The 21,437-nt window shown below is 37.8% G+C and overlaps 1 protein-coding gene across 1 annotated transcript; it reads left to right on the forward strand.

The window, feature by feature from the left end:
- Nucleotides 1-35: 35 nt before the first annotated feature.
- Nucleotides 36-21,203, forward strand: LOC135693485 (uncharacterized). Its single transcript, XM_065211989.2, has 9 exons — nucleotides 36-2,517; nucleotides 4,691-4,730; nucleotides 5,736-6,200; nucleotides 6,362-6,426; nucleotides 8,069-8,095; nucleotides 9,537-9,608; nucleotides 11,414-11,552; nucleotides 11,918-12,002; nucleotides 19,106-21,203. The coding sequence occupies exons 1-9, from the start codon at nucleotides 2,414-2,416 to the stop codon at nucleotides 19,207-19,209; spliced, it is 1,101 nt and encodes a 366-aa protein (XP_065068061.2). The 5' UTR covers nucleotides 36-2,413; the 3' UTR covers nucleotides 19,210-21,203.
- The last annotated feature ends 234 nt before the right edge of the window (nucleotides 21,204-21,437 follow it).

Here is a 21,437-nt window from a genome sequence, read left to right on the forward strand (position 1 = left end):
AAGCATGTCAAACACAATAACAAGGTGTAAAAATGATAATTTGTCTTGTTAACTAGGCCCCCCCCATAGTGGTTGAGATTCACGCATTCATGCACAATTTTTGACCTTTCACGCATTCACGCATTGCAAAATTGGATTTCACGCTCACGCAAACAATAAATGTAAGATCAGCTATTATCCTGCTTGAAGGACTACAACACTACTTTAATAGAGACTCGTGTGTGATGTGACTCAACAAAATAATAATTCGAGATTCAACTATTATTAGTTTATGACGAACCTTCATTCATGAATTTACGGGTAGTTAAAGCCTTTTCACGACATAACACAAGAAAATGTTTCACGTAGAAATCTATATTCACGAAATCACGCATAAAAAATCGAGATTTTTCGATTTTACGCATGAAAATAGGGCCAAAAATGCATCACGCAAAAATATGGGGGGCCCTAACTAGGGGCAGCTGGGTTAAAAACATTTGAGGATGAGTTGAACTTGAGCAGAGACATAAAAAACATGGTAATAAAAATCCTGCTGCCTCGCGAAGCAGCCATGATCAGACGGACCATCAGGTGGAAAAAGGTCTATCATTGTGGTCATTTTTGCATAGTGTTTAACATCTCGTGTGTTATGTTCTCTAAAGCGACGAGTAAACGCCTTTTCTGGATAATAAGGTAGAATATGTGAGCAGCAAGGAGATATATTCTACTTCGTTTAATGATGAGCATTGCATAATGTTCGATGCATGGTTAACAGGCCTAGACTAGTTTTATTTATCATCATCTAATGCCTAACAGTGCGTTAGAAAATATGATGACTTCAACTCGTTCGTACTTTTTTAGCCTAATATGATAGTAAAGTATCAAATGTTTTGACCACCTGGCGATGAATGTGAAACTCGGAAACCTGCTTCTATACAAGAATACTTTGCCAGCTCTTTTTTGGCTTCTGTCAGAATCAAGGACCGCGGAACAAATTACAGATTGAGGAAGGGGGCCAAAACATCTTGGGGGACTAAACATGCTAAGGACTAAGAGCAGGGCGATTTTGGTATGATTTTAAGTACATTTTGGAAATTATTTGGGGGTTAAAGTCCAAAAAGGCCCCCTGCTTCCGCAATCCCTGGTCAGAATCAGTTTGCTAGGTGGACTAAGGGGGTCCAGTGCATTTCTTTGCTTATGAGCGGCCCATGAACCGGGAGTTACACCAGCTTATTCATTTCATTGATGTCCATCTTATTTAAAGAGCACATGTTAGCTTTCTTGTTTCCAACATGCTTCAGGTTTTGTAAAGGTTATTGAAAAGTGGGCATGTCAGGTAGGTGGAAGATATATGTCAGGATGTGGGGCTTATTCGAGAGTGGGGGCTTAATGATGGTGGAGCAATTCGAGGATCTGCGGCATTGATAAGGTAAGGTTGAAGCAATGCAGTTTCAAACTAGGTCACATGGCGATTATTGTGAACTTTAAGCTTTTTATACTTGAAGTACAAAACAAGGAAGCATTTTCAAGGAAAAGATGTCAGACAGTTAGGTTTTTTTAAAGATGTTATAGAGAGCGTGCAGACTTGAGTATTAATTTATCTTAACTGGCCTATCCGACATGTTATGAGCTGAATTTTGCTGTCAATTTAACAACACAATTAAATATGAGGACTTTATCAAGCTTTAGGCTTTATTTACATTATAAGCCAAAACAGAAAATTTTTGATAGATCTTGGGTTGAGTTGGGGATAACTTCTGCGAGCAGGAGGGTGTTGGGCAAGCCTTGATTTGTGCGTTCTCAAACAAAACAAGCAATTATAATTTAGCAATTGAAGCGCAAATCGAGGAAGAAAGATGTCATATAAAGGTTCCCGAAAGGATTCTTTAAACACTTGCCAAAAATCTCTTATATTTCGGGATTTCCAAATCATATTGCAGAAATTTAGCTCCAACGCTAGTTCGCTACCTTGGTACAAAAATACATATATGTTACTATTCGTCTATGTAACCTCCAAAGGACGCAGAATAATTTGACGAAATAGACTTCTTTAAGGTGCAAATAAAGAAGTTCATTTCAACCTTCTTTTTATAAGAAGTAGTATCTTCCTACCTTGAGCAAATATGAAAATTGTAATTGCACTACGATAATCAATGCATCACGCATTTTTTACAAACAGTCTGCTCTGAGAGACTGAGCCCTAAGATGACCAAAATTATTATTTGTAAGTCAATATAACCAGAAATAGCTCCTAATCAATTAAAAAATATATTCTTGATAGAGCCGCTTTCAAGGAATTTTTTCATTTTCGGTTCTATTAGGGACAGGTTGCCGCCCACAAGCAGGATTTTAGCCAACAATTCACTTCAATATTGTTTTGGAAATTAATCGCGGAGTTTAACATGGAGTACCGTTAAGGCGCCAAAATAACAAAATGGCTGGGCGAACGACCCGATCCTCTTCTCGTCTAGGCATTACGTCCCCGTGTGTTGGGAAACCTTTCAAAGTTTCAAAGAGAAAGAATGTCAAGGTCTTTACGTAAGTTATTTCAAATCTTTTATAATCATTGATGTTTGAGTTCCATATAAATTGCACCTTCTTTGAGACTAGTTTAGTCTAGGCTACGGGAAGGCCTGTTTGCAGTCTGTGATAGTCTTCTATCTCGTTTATGGATCAACAAAGAGAAATTTGTTGAATCCTTTGACAATCTATAAACTGCAGTTTAGTATTGTAATATTTTTCCTAAGTGTAGATTAATGTTTTGTCACACTCACTCGTTTCTAGGTTTTTATGTAGTTCAAAAATATGAGCAAAACATGATGATCGAATAAGAAAACATTCAACGTAGCTAACACAACACAGCCAACAAGCATAAATGATCTGAACCTAAATTGTCTCTGTAGCCGGTTTTAGATTTCTATTCAGATCAGATTCAAACCAAGCTATCATATTCTCAATAACAGGTTTGAACATAACCAACCAATACCATCAACACACTATGAAAATGGGCTCGTCTTCGATTTTGACATAAAACTAAGAATGCACATGAGAAAAATTAGGAGAGCATTCTTGTAGGCCTGAGTTCTTGAAACATGTTTTGCATTAGGACTGATATATAAAGCCAGTTGTTGTCAAATTTTGCAATTTATCAATCAGTGGCTGAGCTAGGGGAGGCCCAGGTGCATTCCATATAAACCTCATATGGAAGGTACACCAAAGATAGACCATGTGTACACCAAGGTTCATATGCAATCATTATACTGCATAAACAATCACAGAAAAAGCTTTGGACCACATCACTACAACATTTAACCAAAATTGTTGTGCATGCCACACACTGGCAGATGCTTATCTCACACCAACATCATGCTAAATAACATAACTCCATGCCAAAGATCTTCTCGATTTGCTACATGTAATGCACCCTGGAGTTGAGGGATTATATGAATAAGATACAAAAAGGTACTTGTGAAGTCAGGTTTTACAGTTTTTTATATAAAGTACAATGTCTCAAGATACTCCTGGCCAAATTTTGCCTAATTTGAAAAGAAGTAGAAAAAATAAAATTCAGAAGTATATCCAATTAAAGAACAGGATGCACAAATGATACTGTGAAGGCTAGATTTACAGTTATGGTGAATTTAATAGCATATTCAGATTCTGCACATATGAAAAGTGTGGTTTTATGGACCAAACTTTAGATCTCTTTTTAATTCTAACTGGGGTTCAAAATGGCTACTATGTGCAAAATTTTGTTAACTTTTTTGGGAGGGGGAGTAAAATTCAAACCTTGCATAATTTTGCCTCTCCACAAGCCTGGGACAAAGAAAAACTCTTAAAGTTATCTGTTTTTGATTTTCTCATCCTCTAGCCCACTTGGAAAGGGAATGAGTTTAAAAACATGTCTCAGAGTTTCAGGTTTTAGGTTCAGGTTTCAGAGTAGATCAATCTGGGCATCTTTTTACTCAGTAGAGGGTTAGTGGAGAGACTAAACATGGAAAACTTTTGATCCAATTAGAACAACAACATTTACAAAAAAAGTTCAAGACTAATGCTGCAAATTATACTGATTTCTCTCATAGCTCTGGTGTGTAAAAAGTAGCTCTGCTCTGGTCTGTTCACAATTCTCTAAAACTGATTAACCTGATGAGAATAAGGCTAACAATCACTTTTCAACCTGGATACATTTTATCCCAATTTAGAGAAAGCTAACAAAAACTTTTATTAAAACAACTATAAAGCCTAAATTCTTTGTGATACATGTGTCAGGGGTATGTCACAGCATTGAATGGAACACCTCATGGATCAGAGCCACCCACTGGTTCAGCTGGCAAGAGAGACAGTATCAAGATTTACTAAATAGACTGTAAGGATATGCTACATGTAGCCATGCAAAGAGTGGAAGTTTTTAAAACCATAATATGTACACAGGCAGAGCTTATAATCTGATACATTGTTATTGATAAGATGTTATTTGTTCTGTTCTTTCTCATAGAGCGAAGTATAGAAATCTGTGTTCATTGCATAGATATATATTCAATATTGCATACTGTCTTGTCACTTTGAAAAATAAATTCAATTTGAGTGAAGTGCTGAGTAATTAAGGGCATCTTGTAGCTTAATTTGTGTAAAAAAGATATAATTTATCAATAGTATGATAAGCTCTTGAACCATGCATGTATTTATCTCTATTTTTCTTCTATTTTTTCAGAGAAAATGAGAAAAAAGAGATTGCCAAATATGAAATCAAGGTTTGTTTATTTTTGACATAACATTTTCTAGGTAGCTTTTTCTGATGTTTTGCTATCTAAAGGACAGTAACACAATTTGCCAGGCAAGAGAATTGAAAGCTCTTTTGAGTTTTTTCAAGTATTTATCCCATGAAACTGATGCATAATTTATTAGTTATAATTATATTTATTTAGGTTATAGTTTATAGTGTAAACTTGAAGTTTTGAGATTGAAAGTTTAGATTGACTTTATTAGTTCGTAAAGCCAGCAAGCCAGCAAAAGGAAGCCTCCCTAAGCAAAACTAGCCAATATATTCTTATGAGAATGATTTTTTACTCCATGGACCATTCATTATTTGTGTTTGAGAAGGTCATTAAACGTTTCTCTTTGGACAAACCTTTAAGATGATGACATATAAGCTGTTCATAGTAGTTAGGCTGAAGGTGATGTTGCAATTTTTAATAAAATTCCAGAAAATCGTAATTGAGTACTTTTAATGTTTGCATTTTCTTAGATTGCTATACAGTGCCTAGAGAATGGCTACCTTTTCAGGAAGTAACTTGTATCTGGCCAATATTTTCATGATTTTATCTTCACTAGAACATGTAAAACTGACTGGGGTGTTCAGAACCTGCTCCCTTTAGAACCTGTCAATAGAATGAACTACTTTTTAACCAAAATGTCCTGTTTATCTCTGATTTGTATTATCATTTTTTCCTTAGACTTTATCATTACTTTTTCTATTGATTACAAGCAATGATAGATTACTAGCAAGACGTAAACAGCTTATGAATTGTATCTATTGTAAAACATATATTTTAGGAGCACTAGGTTAACAGATTCTTGGTTGATAGCAGCAAATTTATTTTGCTGAACAAGTCTACCTATATGAATATGGTTTTTCAATTATTATTATTCTTATTGTTATTAGAAATTGAATTAAAAAGGGAATTGATCACAAGAAGTTGTTAAGAATGCAAACAATATTTATTGCCCATTTGAGTTAATAAAAGTTTTTTTTCTAGGCAGGACAGTTTAAGTACAGGCTAAGAAGTGTGAAAGATATTTTGAAAAACCTTGATAATGATAAATCAAGTGAAGAAGGCTCTGCAAGAAGAAGGGGGAGAAAAAGTAAGTTATTAGCGAGCAAGCGGAGGTCAATTGCTGAGTCAGTGATGCTAAAAAACTTTCAAAAGGATGCACAATTCAATAAAGAGCAGGAGGAGCAAAAAAGTCCGTCTAACCAACAAGCTGAAGACACTTTGGAAGCAAAGGTAGAACAAGAAGAAAATCAAATTCATATTGAAGAGAAAAACGAAAGCTCACAGGGGGCAGAGGAAATAACAGAGATGGTTTCTGAAATTGAGCAGTCAGAAATGAATGACAACGAGGTTCCATTGGTACAGGACACTGAGACAAGACAAACCACAATGGAAGATGAAAACCAATTGAAGGAACCAGGGATAAAAAATCTAAGGGTAAAGGCTAGGGTATGTTGCAAATTTGTATCAAATTTTTTTCATTGGTTCTTTTTAGTTGCATTAATGACAAGAATTCCCAGTTTTTTGTATCCATGTTTTTACAATGAGGAGCTCAAAATAATTTAGTTTTTAAGTAAAAAGCATCAAAAAATCATGAAATGATTTTTTAGGTAAAACCTGTGAATGAAACTGAAGAAGAGGCTGCTGAAAGAATAAAGGCTGAGATGAGACTGAGGCAAGAATGTTGTAACTATATAGAAAGCTTTTCTAATTACCCAGATTTCAGGGCATGGCTGCAAAAATTTTGATTTCTTGATACCTATTAAAATTTCTGAAAATATTCTGCTAGCTGAAGATATTGCACAATGCGATTTACATTTTCAACTTTAACTAATTGAAAATTTCAAGCGCAATATATCCCCTGCTATAGACCTTTATCTAAATTGTTGTGTTTCGCTATTTTTCTGCCAGTTGTGGAAATAGAGTTCTTAAGTGTGACATCACAATAAACTACTTTTAGAATTTTTAAATTTCAACCATATAGCATAAAAGAACACGATGAAATGCTTCTAATTATGCAAGACCAGTTAAATATGCAAAAAATTTGGTGATTAAGGTTTGAAGTGTGCAAGCGAATCTTTGTTATTTTGGCTCTGTTCATAAAGTTATGATTATAGGCGAAATAACAGAGGTTTGATGGGGAAAGAACCTGTGCTGGTATGGCTATATCTAGGCCAATGCAAAATACATTTGACTGATTTTGCACATTTAGAGGTATTTCATGATCTCTTTCAGGTTATGGGATCTAAATTAAACAGTTTTCAAAAATATATTTTTGTGATGTCATCGGTTGAGAACTCTATTTTCTGTGTTCCAATATTTTTGCAGCCATGATTCATGACTTTTTTACAAATCAATTTAGAATTTAACAAAAGCAACAAGTATTTAAAGGGTGACACCACAGAGTGGATGAGAATGCATTGCATCCCTATGGCTTTGCTTTGAGCATAGAATCTTTTAATGAGGATTATCAACTGATAGATTATAGCATAGACTACAATCTATAAACTGGGAAAATACCAAACATACTATAATCTGTAATACAAACTACAAACTGTAAAAGATTAAGCAGATATGGGGGAGAGGGAATTTCGCACAAATGATTTATAAAGCTTATAGTTTTAAAACTAGATGGTCCTTTTTTCCGTCTATACACGACTACACTCTTTTTTTATAAGAACCAGTAAATTTAAGTTCAGGCTGACTGTTGTTTATTTTTTTCAAAAATCTGAGGCTGAATTGTTCTTAATTTGTTCTTAAATTAAGAGGGTGTAAGCAGTGCTATTGCTAGCTTTTTCGCTCTAAGTAGGTGTTCAGGCCTCATTTGCCAACAAAGTGAATGAGACAGCCTTAATTTGCTGACAAATTTGAATATTCACCAAAAAAACACCCACACATCGCTAAAAATCCTCGATTTTGAGAAAAAACGTTGTTCAAAATTGCAATTTGCAAAAGCTCAGCCTCAGCTTGTTCTTAATTTGTTCTTAACTTTTGACCAGTTTTGAGTTTTGAGGCTCGTGTTCTTATAAAATTGTTCTTATAAAAAAGAGTGTGGTTTTAAAAGGCACCCCCCTCCAATAAAGGCCACACTCATCAGAGACACATTCAGTAGCATGTTTGCAGGAAAAATTCAACGACATCGATTACACTTGGTTTTATTTTTCTTTCATTTGATCACATGGTCGCCATACATTTCGGGTCTAAGAATGACATTTGCGTTCAAAATCTATTCATTTATAATAAATCTTCAGCATTGTCAATATTTTTTTAAACGTTTTCCATAGTTAGCCACTGTATTCATGTCTCTTCCTTTTTAGGGTAGAAACACTGGAACGAATTAAAGAGTAAGTACTTCAGTATTTATTTTTTGTGTGAAATTCACGCATTTTGCTGTTTAATTTGTAGTTTCAATGTTGATGGTATTCAGCCCACTATTTTTGCTCGCGAGTCTTTTCCAAAGGATTAGCTGATGTTCTGAGACGTTTTATCTATTTTGTCCCTTATAAAGTTGACTATAATCTGGCAGTGACGTCACTTTGAGAAAGAATAATCAAAACACACTATATAAGAAACATACAAACAGAGGCATTGTTCACACTACAGAAAATAATAGGGTAATTTAACTTCTTAAACCATTTGCTGCTAATTTGTTGCAGTGCTTACATGTATTTGTATTATAAATAAGAGGATATTTTAAATTACACCAAAAGAAATCATAGACTGAGTTGTCAACGAAGTTATTTCTGTGGTTAATCAGAGACGTAGTGGCTTGAAGACAGAAGTCACGGTGGCTGCGGAAATTTTGATACTTTTTCTATATTTTTAAGAGGAAAAATTGGCTTTAGCACCCAAAGAATTTACCTCCCACAACGCCCCAGTGTTTACGATGAGTACCATCAAGAATGGATATCTGATAGTTTACGCAGCATATTTATGTCATGCTGGCACATTTCAGACTATTTTATTGCAAGGAAATGTAGATAATACGTTTGATTTCAAATTTTGTTGACTCGAAGGATTGTTTTGTCAAAGCCTCGAACCACACCCCCCCTCCCAGATGTCCATGAGCTTTCCTTTAACTCAATGCATATTGATTTTGTTTCGTGAAACCACCCCTATTATTAACTATAACTATTACGTGTTAGGCCTGGTTCAAACGTCGCGCTTCTCATGTGCCGAACCTAACTCGAGAATTAGGTACATGAGGGGCGCGACGTTTGAATCAATTTGGTACGCCAGATTTAGTTAGAAGCGGCAGACTAGTTTGGATCGGCAGAGCTTGCCGAGCTGCACGGCTCTAGCACGGCACGGTTTCAAGCGTCGAACTTGTCATGTACCGAACTCAATGCATAATTATATTTAATTTATTTTCCTTCCCAGAATTCATTTCTTTCTTTGAGGGTGCGTTTCAAACAAATATTTGAGATTGTGTGCCTTAACCAAGATACTTCATGTAACAATCCTAAAACCCATTTGGCGCGACATGATTAAGTTCGACGTTTGAAACGGGAGTCGCGCTAAACATGCTCAAGTGTCGCTCCAAACAGAGTTAGGTTCGACACATGAGAAGTGCGACGTTTGAACCAGGCCTTAATTATGTATGAACTAAAAACAGCACATTTTCATCTCCAACGTTTAATACATTGTCAAGTATTAAACCTCACTGGTTTTTGGTTGATTCTTGTTTTATTTTTGGCAGATGGATAACAGTCGCCTTTTGTCACAACAGGTTTATCCTTCTTTTGCAGCGAATCAGATTTACCTTTGCTAATCTTGGTTTTTCAGGTTGAAGAAGGAACAAGAGGAATGGGTTGCTCTTTATGAATCGTATCAAAGTCGCCTGGCTGAAGTTGAATCGTGAGTAGGCACATCCGTCTCAATGTTGTTTACAAGTAGTTATGAGATGACGACACACTGAGAATAGGAATCAAACGTTTTAGTGAAGTTTAGCATTGATTGGTTTCTTTGGAGCTGCATTTGGTATTTAATTGAAGAAAGGGTGCATTCAAAATTAATCTATGACTCATGAGCATAAAGTAAGCATTTGAATGGAAAGAGAAAGTAGCGTTGCTAATCCATTATCTTTCAGACACTATTGACACATTTTAATCATCTTGAAAGCTTCTAAAGCACTGTTTATGATCATTGGTGCCTTTCGGTTTAGCATAGACGTCGCATCCACTTCCTAAGAGATGCAAGTCTATTGTAGTTATGGCAACGCACGAACTCCTAACACCGCACCCCCTCCCCTTAGCCCCTCCTCAAACAATGTTGGTTAGCAAACTTTTATTCGTATTTGATTGCAGCACAACTTTGCAGATCACAAACCATGTTTATATTATATAGCATAAAAATATTCAACATTGTTTGAAGGAGGTAGGAGAGGCCGGATACAATTTTCGAGGAAGTTTTTCAAGTATTCTGGCAAGGGTTGTTGCTCCAAATGGGAGGGTGCTTGCTTAAGTTTGGAAAGGAAGGAATCTAGTGTGCCAGGACTAGAATGAAGCATTATGGCTCTTATGAGGATGCTACGTCATCACTCAATTTATTCACTTACGTCATCCCTGCTTTTGGGCGCATAATCATGGCTTCACAGGATCAGCTCTGGAAATTTGCGAAAAGGAATCTTCCAGATAAAGTTTAAATAACCGTGCAAATCTTTTTCATCTTTGCAAATATTCTAAAATTCTAAATTTATTTTCAACTCAGCTTTAATTCTACTTTCAATCGCAGAACCCGCCTCAAGATAGGTAATGAACCTTCGTTTGTTGATAAACTTTGTGCGATTTCTCTCTTCAGTTAGCTAGAATATCATCTTTTATACATTAGGCGCTCTATATTAATTAAGAAGGAAAGGGATTAGACTATATTTAAGAATTTTTAGGATTCTATAGGGTTCCTTAATGAAAAGGTAATGCTAAAGCAAGAGCTCTATTTTTCATCTGAGTTTTGCTACCTTAAAAAAATACCACAAAAAATGTTAAAACAATGACGAATAGAATCACAACGTTTTAAGGAGGACAATGAGAGAACAGAAAAAGTTGAGAACGAGGTTGAACTGTATAATATTTGTTGCTATACATTTGCAGAGAAGGGCTTCAAGTTTTAGATGACTGCAAGAAGGAGGGGGGAAGGGGGGGGGGGACTCGCTTTTTTGTATTGTACCATTCATAATTATCTCGATACAAAGGTTTTATCTGCCTATGCCCAAGAGGAATCACGTGTCAAATCAATCCAATAATGTTTAGTATTACTTTTTGACTATCTTGTAACTGTAAACTTTTCGTATGCAGCTAGAATTGACTGGCTACCTCGCAAAACTTTCTACTTTAAAGGCGCCATAACATTATCTTCAAATTTCGGATGGAGAAATAGTAATTGACCTTCCCTGCCCTGCGCTTTTTACTCTGACCGCAAAGCGTGGATGGGGATGGGGGAGGAGGGTTTCTGTTAAAACAAGCAGGCCTCTTTTTCGCTTAGAGGCTAACGATTCTATAAACGTTAGGGCAGGTAGGGTGACTCCACCCGTTTCGCTTTTTTTCGCATCTTTCATTGGTCTAGAAATATAGTTACTTTTACAGTGGTTGAGGGTAGCACCAGACATGTTTGCTTGGTTTCGCGTTGCATATGACAGGTTATTTCAAATGGTTTCTTTTTTGCAGGGATCAATCAGGGGAAGTGTCACCGGATGTGAAGCATTCGCTTCTTTCTGATGAACAGCGACAATTCATGGAAGCAAAAATGGACCCTAAAGATTTTATCGACCGGCTGAAACAATATCAATTGGATTATATCGCTTGCGTATGTTTTTCATTTGAGTTTTCTTCTACATTACTTTGGTCAAAAAAATGTTCAAATCTTGCTGCAGATGGCATTAGAAAAAGTCGCTGAAGCTGATAGAAACCCACTAATCTTAGTTAGACGACATGCCTGCGTGGTCTCCATTTATTATCATAGACCCTGACAAGACAGTTTTAGAGTTCATTGTTTAAATTGTATCAAGAATGAAAGATAAAAGGTTTTGTATATCTGTCTATAGCATGATAATGTATATACTTTTTTATATAGGAATATCAATAGTATTTAAGAACATTAAGGCTCAGCAAAAATTATTAAAAAAGTGTGCAGTTCACCGTTCATGTTGTATGATCTGTGTTTGATTTCAGGCACGATATGTGCAAGATTTTACAGAGAAAATGTCAGAATTTAAGAAGAGCGTTTCTGACTACCTCACATCTTTACCAAGCATAGGTAAGTCATACAGTCTTATCGACTCTAAGTCATTCAGTCTTACCAATTCTAAGTCATCCAGTCTCGCAAAATCTTAGTCATTCAGTTTTACCAAATCTAAGTCATCCAGTCTTATCGACTCGAAGTCATTCAGTATTACCAATTCTAAGTCATCCAGTCTCGCCAAATCTTAGTCATTCAGTTTTACCCAGCATAGGTAAGTCATCCAGTCTTATCGACTCGAAGTCATTCAGTCTTACCAATTCTAAGTCATCCAGTCTTGCCAAATCTTAGTGTAATAAACCAAATATTGAGACGTAAAATGACTTCAAAATATATTTATCTTCATCATAATCGTACATACAAAAAACTGACTTACAACACGTGCTAACTGGAATAGAGGCTAGATATGATTTATGCACATATTTTAATACTATTGTCCACAGGGGATAACACTATCCCCCTCCCCATCTCTCTTCCTATGTTAGTGAATGTGAACGAGTTCTGTTTGGTAGTATGTTTGCAATGTCTACTCTGCACCAATTTCTGTTGATCATGTTGTTATTATCTTCTGGTTGTTCTCCGTGGTTCAAGTCCCCTGTATTCCCTCCTCCTCTTGCACCCTCAACGTGTACTCTATCATCAATGGGATTTGTTGTCTTGGTATTGGTTAGGTCAGCAAAAATATCACAGACTTTTTTTTTAGGAGGTTCCTTTGCAGGTAGGGGGTCAGTTGCTTTTTTGAGTAAGTGGATTGATCTTGGAGGTATATACTTCAGTTGATTGACATGAATAGTAGGACTGGCTTTGCCACTGGCGTCAACAAGCTTACAATTCAGATCTCCTATCAAGTGGGTGATTGTCCAAGGCCCCGACCACTTTGGTTGAAAACAACGTGAAATACCCCTTTTCTGAGGTGGGTTCCATAACATGACAGTATCATTGATCTTATAATGATGTTGGGTAGTTTTCTTATCGTACTGTTGTTTCATTCTTTCTCTGCTCTGGTTGAGGATACTGCGAACATTTGTAAAGGAGTTTTTAAGGCACGTACCGATGTCATTGGCAAAAGCTTGAGCCTGTTTCACATGGTGTGGAGCAGACTGTTGAATCTGTTGCTGTGGTGATTTATTAAACAGCAACGCAGTTGGTAAAGAAAGTTTAGCACCAAGAATAAGTTCAGCAGGTGTAACTTTAGTGCTATTATTAACACTTGAACGAATGGCGTAGACAGCTGATTGCAAGAACGTGTCCCAGTTACGGCCATGTTGATCAATTTGTTTCTGCACACAGGACTTAACTAGTTTTACCATTGCCTCAGAAAGGCCATCACCTTGTGGGTGGAGACGCGAAGACTTGGATTTACCTATACCCAAGATTTTGGCGACTTCCCGCATAACATTGCCATGAACATTTGAGGCACCATCACTGTGCAAACGTTGCATAATCCCATACCGACAGATCCATTGGTCGTGAATCGCTCTAGCAATAGTAGGTGCCGATATCTCTTTGAGGGGAACAACTTCAGGCCATTTTGTAAAGTGGTCGACCAGGATAAGAGCATACTTGAAACCATCTTGAGATGCAGGCAGAAAAGGTCCGGCTAGATCGTAGCAAACAAGTTCGAATCGTTCAGTAGACTGTATTGGCTGTAACTGATCTTTGTGGTATCCTTGAGGGGGTGGATTAAAAGAAGCACAAATCTTGCAACTTTTCACCCAGTTGATCACATCCTGTTTGGCATTGGGCCAGAAATAGTGTTCACAAAGGCGAGACCAAGTTCTGTCAACAGCAAAATGACCAGAGGATGGGTGGTCATGGCAAAGTTTCAGGACGGTTCCACGTAAATCGTCAGGTACTACAGTGCAGTTGTGCCACTGCAAAATGCCATCCTCAGATACAGAAAGTTTATTGCGATATGGTTTTAAGGAACCTAGACGGCAGACATCGAAGTTTCGTTTATTAGAAGACATGTACTCGATTGCTGCTTGGATGTGTTGATCTTTTGTTTGGAAATCTCTGATTGCAGCCACTGTAATATTAGGTTGTAATTCTTCCACTGAGTTGACACTGTGCATGCGACTGAGACAGTCGCTTATGGCGTTGTTCTTGGATGGAATGTGTTCTATTTTATAATTGAACTCTGAAAGTTGCAAAGCCCAATTCAGCAATTTTCTACTCTTAGGGTTGCGTTTGGATTGCAGGAATGAAGTTACGCGATTATCAGTACGCAAGAGAAAGGGTTTACCAAGAAGGTAGTGACGAAATTTTTCGGTAGCAAAAATTATAGCATGCGCCTCTTTCTCTACAATGTTCCACCTTGATTCAGTTTCATTGAACTTTCTGCTGGCGTAGGCGACGATGTATGTTTTGCCATCACTTGTGTTATGGGCTTTAAGACATGCACCTTCACCTCTGTCTGATGCATCGACTTCTAGGATGAAAGAGTCTGTACTTGTAGGAGCTCGTAAAACTGGTGCGGAAGAGAGAAGCTGCTTTAGTGCTTCAAAGGCTGCTTGAGCTTCAGGTGTCCAGACAAACGTTGAAGTCGGTTTTGCAAGTTCGTGTAGAGGAGCAGCAACAACAGAGAAGTGGGGAACAAATCGATCACAAAATTGTGCCATGCCTAAAAATTCCTTCAAGGATTTAGCATTGGATGGCACTGGAAAATCGGTGATGGACTGAATGCGAGCTGGGTCAAGGCGAATGTGTCCCTTGTCAATGAAATGACCTAAATACGGCAAACTTGTCTGGAAAAATTTGCATTTCAAGGCGTTCAAAGTGAGACCAGACTGTCGAATTCTTGCTAAAACACTGCGAACATTGGAGAGATGATCTGTGAAATCTAATCCTTTAATAACCACATCATCGTAGAAGGGTGGTAGAATACAGTCGCTTAAATCAGAAAATGTTTGTTCCATGGTTCGTTGGAACAAAGAAGAGGCCGGTTTGATACCTTGAGGCATAACGTTCCAGGTCCATTGACCAAAACCGTAACCAGGAGAAAAGGCAATGATCGGTTTGATTCTATCAGCACACGGAATTTGGTGGTAGCCACTGTTGAAGTCGATTGAGCTGACATATTGAGAGCCGCGAACAGAGTCAAGACATTGTTGAAGGGATGGAGAAGGCCAACCTGAATCTTTGATGGCAGGGTTGAGAAAACGATAGTCAACTACAAGTCGAAAACGATCGGTAACATCACAGCTATTTGAAACATTCTTCTTGGCAACAAGGACTGTAGCAGCACGATAAGGTGAATCAATATGTTCAATTAGGCCATGAGCTTTATAGTGTTGTAAAAGTTCCTTGACAATGGATTGTTGATGAAGTGGCACTCTGCGTAAAGGCATTGAAATGGGTGTCGAATGAGCCAAATCAAAGTCAAATTCTGTCACGTTGGTTTTGCCAATTTTGGTGTTTGATAAAGAGAAGACATCAGAAAATTCCATCAGTAAATTCTTGGCTTGTTGAAACTGCGAGGGAGACAAGTGGGTCAACTGTGAAGTGAGAATCGTAATAGGATCGGAGTTTTGAGTAGAATTATCTGTGTCCTGAGTAGAGAGAAGATTAATTGTGTCTTTAGGAAGAACAGAGAATTCTTCAAAGTCATACGTCCCTAGAGCAACCTTGGTGCCCTTTTTGATGGTCTTTGCGACGGCAGAAGTATTAACAAGGACGGTGGGAACACATGAGTGTTGATGAGAAACCTTGTGTAAGTACGGAACAACCTTTACATGCAGACGTTCTTCAAAGGGTGCATGTCCATCAATCAGTGCAGTCGGTTCTGAAACTGGGCGGAATGCATGAAGGGAGGGCCCATTAGCAACTGTCTTAATAGTCAATGATTGTCCGGGTGGTATTGTGTACTTGTTCGGTGTTATGAAAGCAATGTTATCTTGAAGAGAAGGCTGAGAAGATACCAATACCATGGATTGATCTAGATGAAGGAGTTTCTTGGAGTTGTCAATGCCCCATTTGGTAAATTTATTTAGAAAACTCAAACCGAGAATGCAAGAATAAGGCAATGCATCAATAATCATAAATTCAACAATGTGAGATACAGCAGGATGCCCTACTACAAGAGGGGCTTTAATCACACCAAAGGGTTTCATTATTTGTCCATTTGCATCAAGCAAACCTGGGCCAGTATAACCCTGTAATGGTAGGTTTTGCAAGTAAGGACTGCCAGTGAAACATCTTTTGGCAAGACAGCATACGGTGGCACCAGAATCAAGCATCATTGGAATTTGCTGTCCATGTAATGTTCCTGTTAGCCAAAGCAAATTAGGTTCTCTCTGCAGAAAAGATTGTGATTCTTCTTTTTGGGGGGTCAATGAAGCATTGTCGGCTTTCCCAGTATGACCCTTTACTGGGGGCCCCAAAAGTTTCCCGACTGTTGAGGAAGATTAGCTTGCTGCTTGTAAGCTAGGCAATCACGTTGGATATGATTTAAGCCGTGGCAAAAATAGCACTGAATAGGTTGCCGTCCGTCTGGCCTTGCGTTTCGAGGCTGAAAATCCCTGCCAAAATTGCGTTGAAAACCATTGCGTGATTGCCGACGGTTGCTCTGCGGGGCAGAAAAAACAGGGGCACCATGCTGATGTTGAAGTTGCTGTGAGGGCCTAAACGGAAGTTGACGGTTGAGTGCATTGATTTGGTCTTGTTGTTCATCAAGCTTCCGCATTGTGAGTTGACTTTGTTGCTCAAATTTGGTGGACAAGGCAAGAATGGCGTCCAGTGTTGTATCAGATGGATTTGCAGCAGTTAAAACAGCATCAGAAGGTCCAGTGACAATAGCACCGTTGATTGTCGCAGATGGTAAGGAAAGATGAACTGATGCATCGCGGCAAGCCTTGAGCAAATCTTGGTGGGTAATTTTGTCATCATACGGGTTGGTGCAAAAGATGAATATATTTCTGCGAAGTGTATCAGAAATCCCTTGTAAAAACTTGCGTTTCACCGCATGGTTTATAATGTCAGTTTTGGCTTTTGGATTGGCGGCTCTGAATAACTGTAAAAGGTGGGTCATGAATTCTTCTTCACTTTCATCGATCTTTTGAATGCAGCGTTCGAATGCAGTCATGTGAGCTTCGCGATCGGTTTCTGAATCGAAAACCGCGGTGAGTTGTTCCTTAAGCTCGCTGTATTTCTGGGGACTGCCTTTCTCATCTTCAAATTGATCCAAGATGGCTTTAGCACGGCCATCAACACAAAGCATTAGAATTTGGCCAACCACGAGGTCGTCAGATTTCTCGGCAATAACACAACATCTGTCGAAGTTACGAAGCCATTGGTGCAAATTTATGTCCCCGTCGCCGGTGAACTTCTCAAGTTTTGAAAAAATTATGTTAAAGGATGACATTGTAAAATGATGTGGGTCAAAACGCTCCTGTCACCAGTGTAATAAACCAAATATTGAGACGTAAAATGACTTCAAAATATATTTATCTTCATCATAATCGTACATACAAAAAACTGACTTACAACACGTGCTAACTGGAATAGAGGCTAGATATGATTTATGCACATATTTTAATACTATTGTCCACAGGGGATAACATTAGTCATCCAGTCTTACTAAATCTAAGTCAGTAAGTCTCACAAAATCTAAGTCATTCAGTCTTACCAAATCTTAGTCATTTAGTCTCACCAAATCTAAGTCATTCAGTCTTACCAAATCTTAGTCATTTAGTCTCACCAAATCTAATTCATTCAGTCTTACCAAATCTTAGTCATTTAGTCTCACCAAATCTAATTCATTCAGTCTTACCAAATCTAAGTCAGTAAGTCTCACAAAATCTAAGTCAATCAGTCTTACTAAATCTAAGTCAGTAAGTCTCACAAAATCTTAGTCATTTAGTCTAACCAAATCCAAATCATTAAGTCTCACCAAATCTTAGTCATTTGGTCTCACCAAATCTAATTCATTCAGTCTTACCAAATCTAAGTCAGTAAGTCTCACAAAATCTAAGTCAATCAGTCTTACTAAATCTAAGTCAGTAAGTCTCACAAAATCTTAGTCATTTAGTCTAACCAAATCCAAATCATTAAGTCTCACCAAATCTTAGTCATTTAGTCTCACCAAATCCAAATCATTAAGTCCCACCAAATCTTAGTCATTTAGTCTCACCAAATCTAATTCATTCAGTTTCACCTAATCTAAAGGATACTTTTACTTTTTCTTCCCCTCGTATGCGTAACACTGATTGGCATGATTTCAATTTTAAGTTTGTCTCGAAATATGGTTTTCATTACCCTTATAGTAAATTGTGCTAAAAATTTGTGTACAATACAGTTATGCTTATCCAATTTGACCTTGTCGTCCAAAGAGAATTAAATCCTGTAATGTGATTTACCCTTGCGTTTTTGGTGAAATTGAATGAAAGTGCCAGTGGGGTAACGAAGGCACCTGGGGCCCTTGAGAAAAAACGGAGATGAGCCCCTATTAATGGATGTCTAGGTCCCATCTAAGCGTGTAGAGGATGTCAAACACAGTAGCTAGATGAAAGGATGATAGTTTTCCTCGTTTACTAGGGAGAAACTGCGTTTCATTTCGAACAATTTTTAAGACTTTTGAAAACAAGGTAAACTTAAGCGAACTCTTAAAAACATGGATATCTTTGTTGCCATTTTTGATCGGGGGCCCTTGGATATGAAACTAAGGTGCACTAAACTGCGTTATGCCACTGCAATGTTTAACGGAATCATTCTGAACTTCGATGCCTACTAAGGCCTGTTATTACTCAATCGGCCGTGCATTGAGCTTTCCCCTCTACCTCGTAACACAAACAACGTTTCGCTTTGTCATTTTTGGACGTGATTACTAAATGTTGACCACATCTATTTCACTTTAGGTTCTTAGATTTTAAGTTTCCTGGGGATATGGTTTGCATTGTTTGATTAAGCTTTTTGCCGATAAACAAGTGCATTTTCAAACAGTTATGACAGATTTGTCCATGATTTGAAATTTACCTAATGAGTTATATGACCCCTATAAGCAGTGAGGCGTTTTAACAGTAGTATAGAAGGCGAATTTAGGTTTTGTTAGAATACTTCTTTGGGTGCATGAATTCTGTCTGAAAAGTATGTTCTCTAATAAAGTGAATTGTTTATTCCAACAGTGTCTCCAACAAAAGAAGGATGTTCGAGAACCCCAAGGACATTGATAACGAACATTTTGGGTCGTGCCAAAGATATTGCAAGCAAGTCAGATCAAAGCTTCTAACGTAAGAACGCGGTAGAGATCGCTTCGCGCAACAGGAAGCTTTCCACGTCTTATTTGTAGTGTAGTCTACGTAGCAAGTGGGACTATTGCTAGACGTTCTCAACGCACTGCCTTTGTTATTCGCCCTCATTAAATGACAGGATAACAGCCCTACCCACACTATCCACCTGTACATCGTTTGGGCATTCATCCAAACCTCCCTTCAAACGTTCTTCTTTATTCACACTACTTTGCCTCTCTGTTAGTTGTTCTATATTATCTTAGTCCATGTTACGGTGTTGTCTATACATTTCACTCCCTAAAGAAGTTTCGTTTCTTTCTCTATCTTAATTTGTCCATTGTATTTTCCTAAAGCTTCCCTTATTTTTCAACATATAATGACAAACCCGGGTAAAACTGTCACTCGAAGTGTGAATTCTATCCGAATTATTTCTAACCATGCTGCAATTTTCTCTATAATTGCAACGCTATTGTTTCTAGGTTAATCAACGTAGACCTATACAGTTGAACCCCATTACGTTGTACCCTGGATAGTTCGGACTTTCAGTAAATCGGACTGATTTTCGATTACCATTGGATTTTTCTACCTTATTCAAATCAAAAGTCGTATCCGGGACTAGCAGGAAATTCGCTTAGTCAGACCTTTTTCTTGAACAACAACCCCCCCCCCTCGCCTCCGCCCCGGTCTCCCCATTGGAGATCCGACTTACTGGGATTCAACTGTAGTTTTAACCTTTCTTGTTGCTGTATTATGCCTCCACAACCACTTTTCCAATATTTGGCATGCTTCTCTCGTATTTCCCCTAAAATTCAAGATGTCTTAACTGAACTCAAAGTATTTCCTTTGCCTAAACACCAAATTGCAACCTCGGTATGACTTGCCAACCCCAATCCATATAATCATATGTCATATGTCATAATCAATCCATAGATATAAATTATACTGTTTTCTGAATTAGTATTGTTTTAGGCCGCGATGGCAAAGATGTCCAAGGGGCACTCGCGAACGCAACTTACGTAAAGGAGTCATCCGATAGTGAAAATTCTTGTATTATAGGTATAAATGATGAACGAAATGCACCATGACACGTCGTTTTACCTCGGGTCATCGATCCAATGATTACTAGAATGCATGCAATGTACTTCCTCCTATACCTGATAAATGCGATATCTAATGGTTTTGGATGAAAAGTGATTTAAGTGGATAAACCCTCCCCCCGTATGGTACATAGTTGAGTATATCTCCTACCCCCTTTCAGTTGGAAGAGTATTTAGCAATGAAACGAGTAACTGATTCTTCTACCATGCGACTAGTCCTTCTATTATATTTGGTTCGTTCTACTCCATTTTTTATGCCCTACTTATTTTCTTCTATTTCATTATAGATGTAGAAAGAATTTTAGAAGTAGGGGAGGAGCAACATTTTTGAAGTTGCGATCTGTGCACCCTTTGGTCCTACTTCTATGCTCAATTGGAATATATATCTTGATAACCTACATGTCTGAAGCAGGGGTGTTGTGCTATGAAAAGAATGTGATAATCTCACGTAAATTATCGCAAAAGCAATAGCAAAAGGAGAAATGGGCTGAGTTTGGCATTAACAAAAGGGATAAGACCTCCCGAACCCCATATGACCCCCTAGCGCTACACCCCTGGTCTGAATATTGCAATGTTTTAAATAGGACTTCCACGTGATCACTGGACAAAAGTGTAGCTCCTAACTCTTCGACATAAACTTTTCCAATGTTAGATATTTTCATTTGAGCTTACGAGTATATCAGTGCACAGAGACGACACATTGTTGTGTAGCAATTGGATGCAATTTTCAATGTTTTAGTGATAGGAGAGCTTGTGTCTTAATTTTGGATTCGCATTCGTAAACATTCGATGCAGTTTTGAATATAATGTATATAGCTGACTTATTTTAATTTCGATGTATTGTCATTTCCAAAAGCTATTTGTTTTCCTGTGTATTTTGGTGTCCCATGTACCAACTTTGGCTGATTGTTTCTCATGCTTACTTCAAATCTTACACTTTCCACGGGTTTTAATCTCGATTCGGTATGCTGATACCCAAAATATTATCACGTTGTTGCTCTGCCAGGTTTTGCTGAAACCCTCGATACCCAGCGATGGGCATTGACGTTGAATCAAGTTTGCTGCCATACGATAAAGATGCTGTTTCCAAATTTCACATTACTCACCAATACCGAAATAGAAACCGCAAA

The sequence above is a fragment of the Rhopilema esculentum genome, chromosome 11 (assembly GCF_057945365.1).
Source record: "Rhopilema esculentum isolate cy_ngs chromosome 11, ASM5794536v1, whole genome shotgun sequence".
NCBI classification, from domain to species: domain Eukaryota; kingdom Metazoa; phylum Cnidaria; class Scyphozoa; order Rhizostomeae; family Rhizostomatidae; genus Rhopilema; species Rhopilema esculentum.

Coding starts and splice junctions, on each gene's coding strand:
- LOC135693485 (XM_065211989.2), top strand. CDS start 2,414: ATGGCTGGGCGAACGACCCGATCCTCTTCTCGTCTAGGCATTACGTCC. Junction 8,096..9,536: donor ACACTGGAACGAATTAAAGA/GTAAGTACTTCA, acceptor TTGGTTTTTCAG/GTTGAAGAAGGAACAAGAGG. Junction 11,553..11,917: donor AATTGGATTATATCGCTTGC/GTATGTTTTTCA, acceptor GTTTGATTTCAG/GCACGATATGTGCAAGATTT.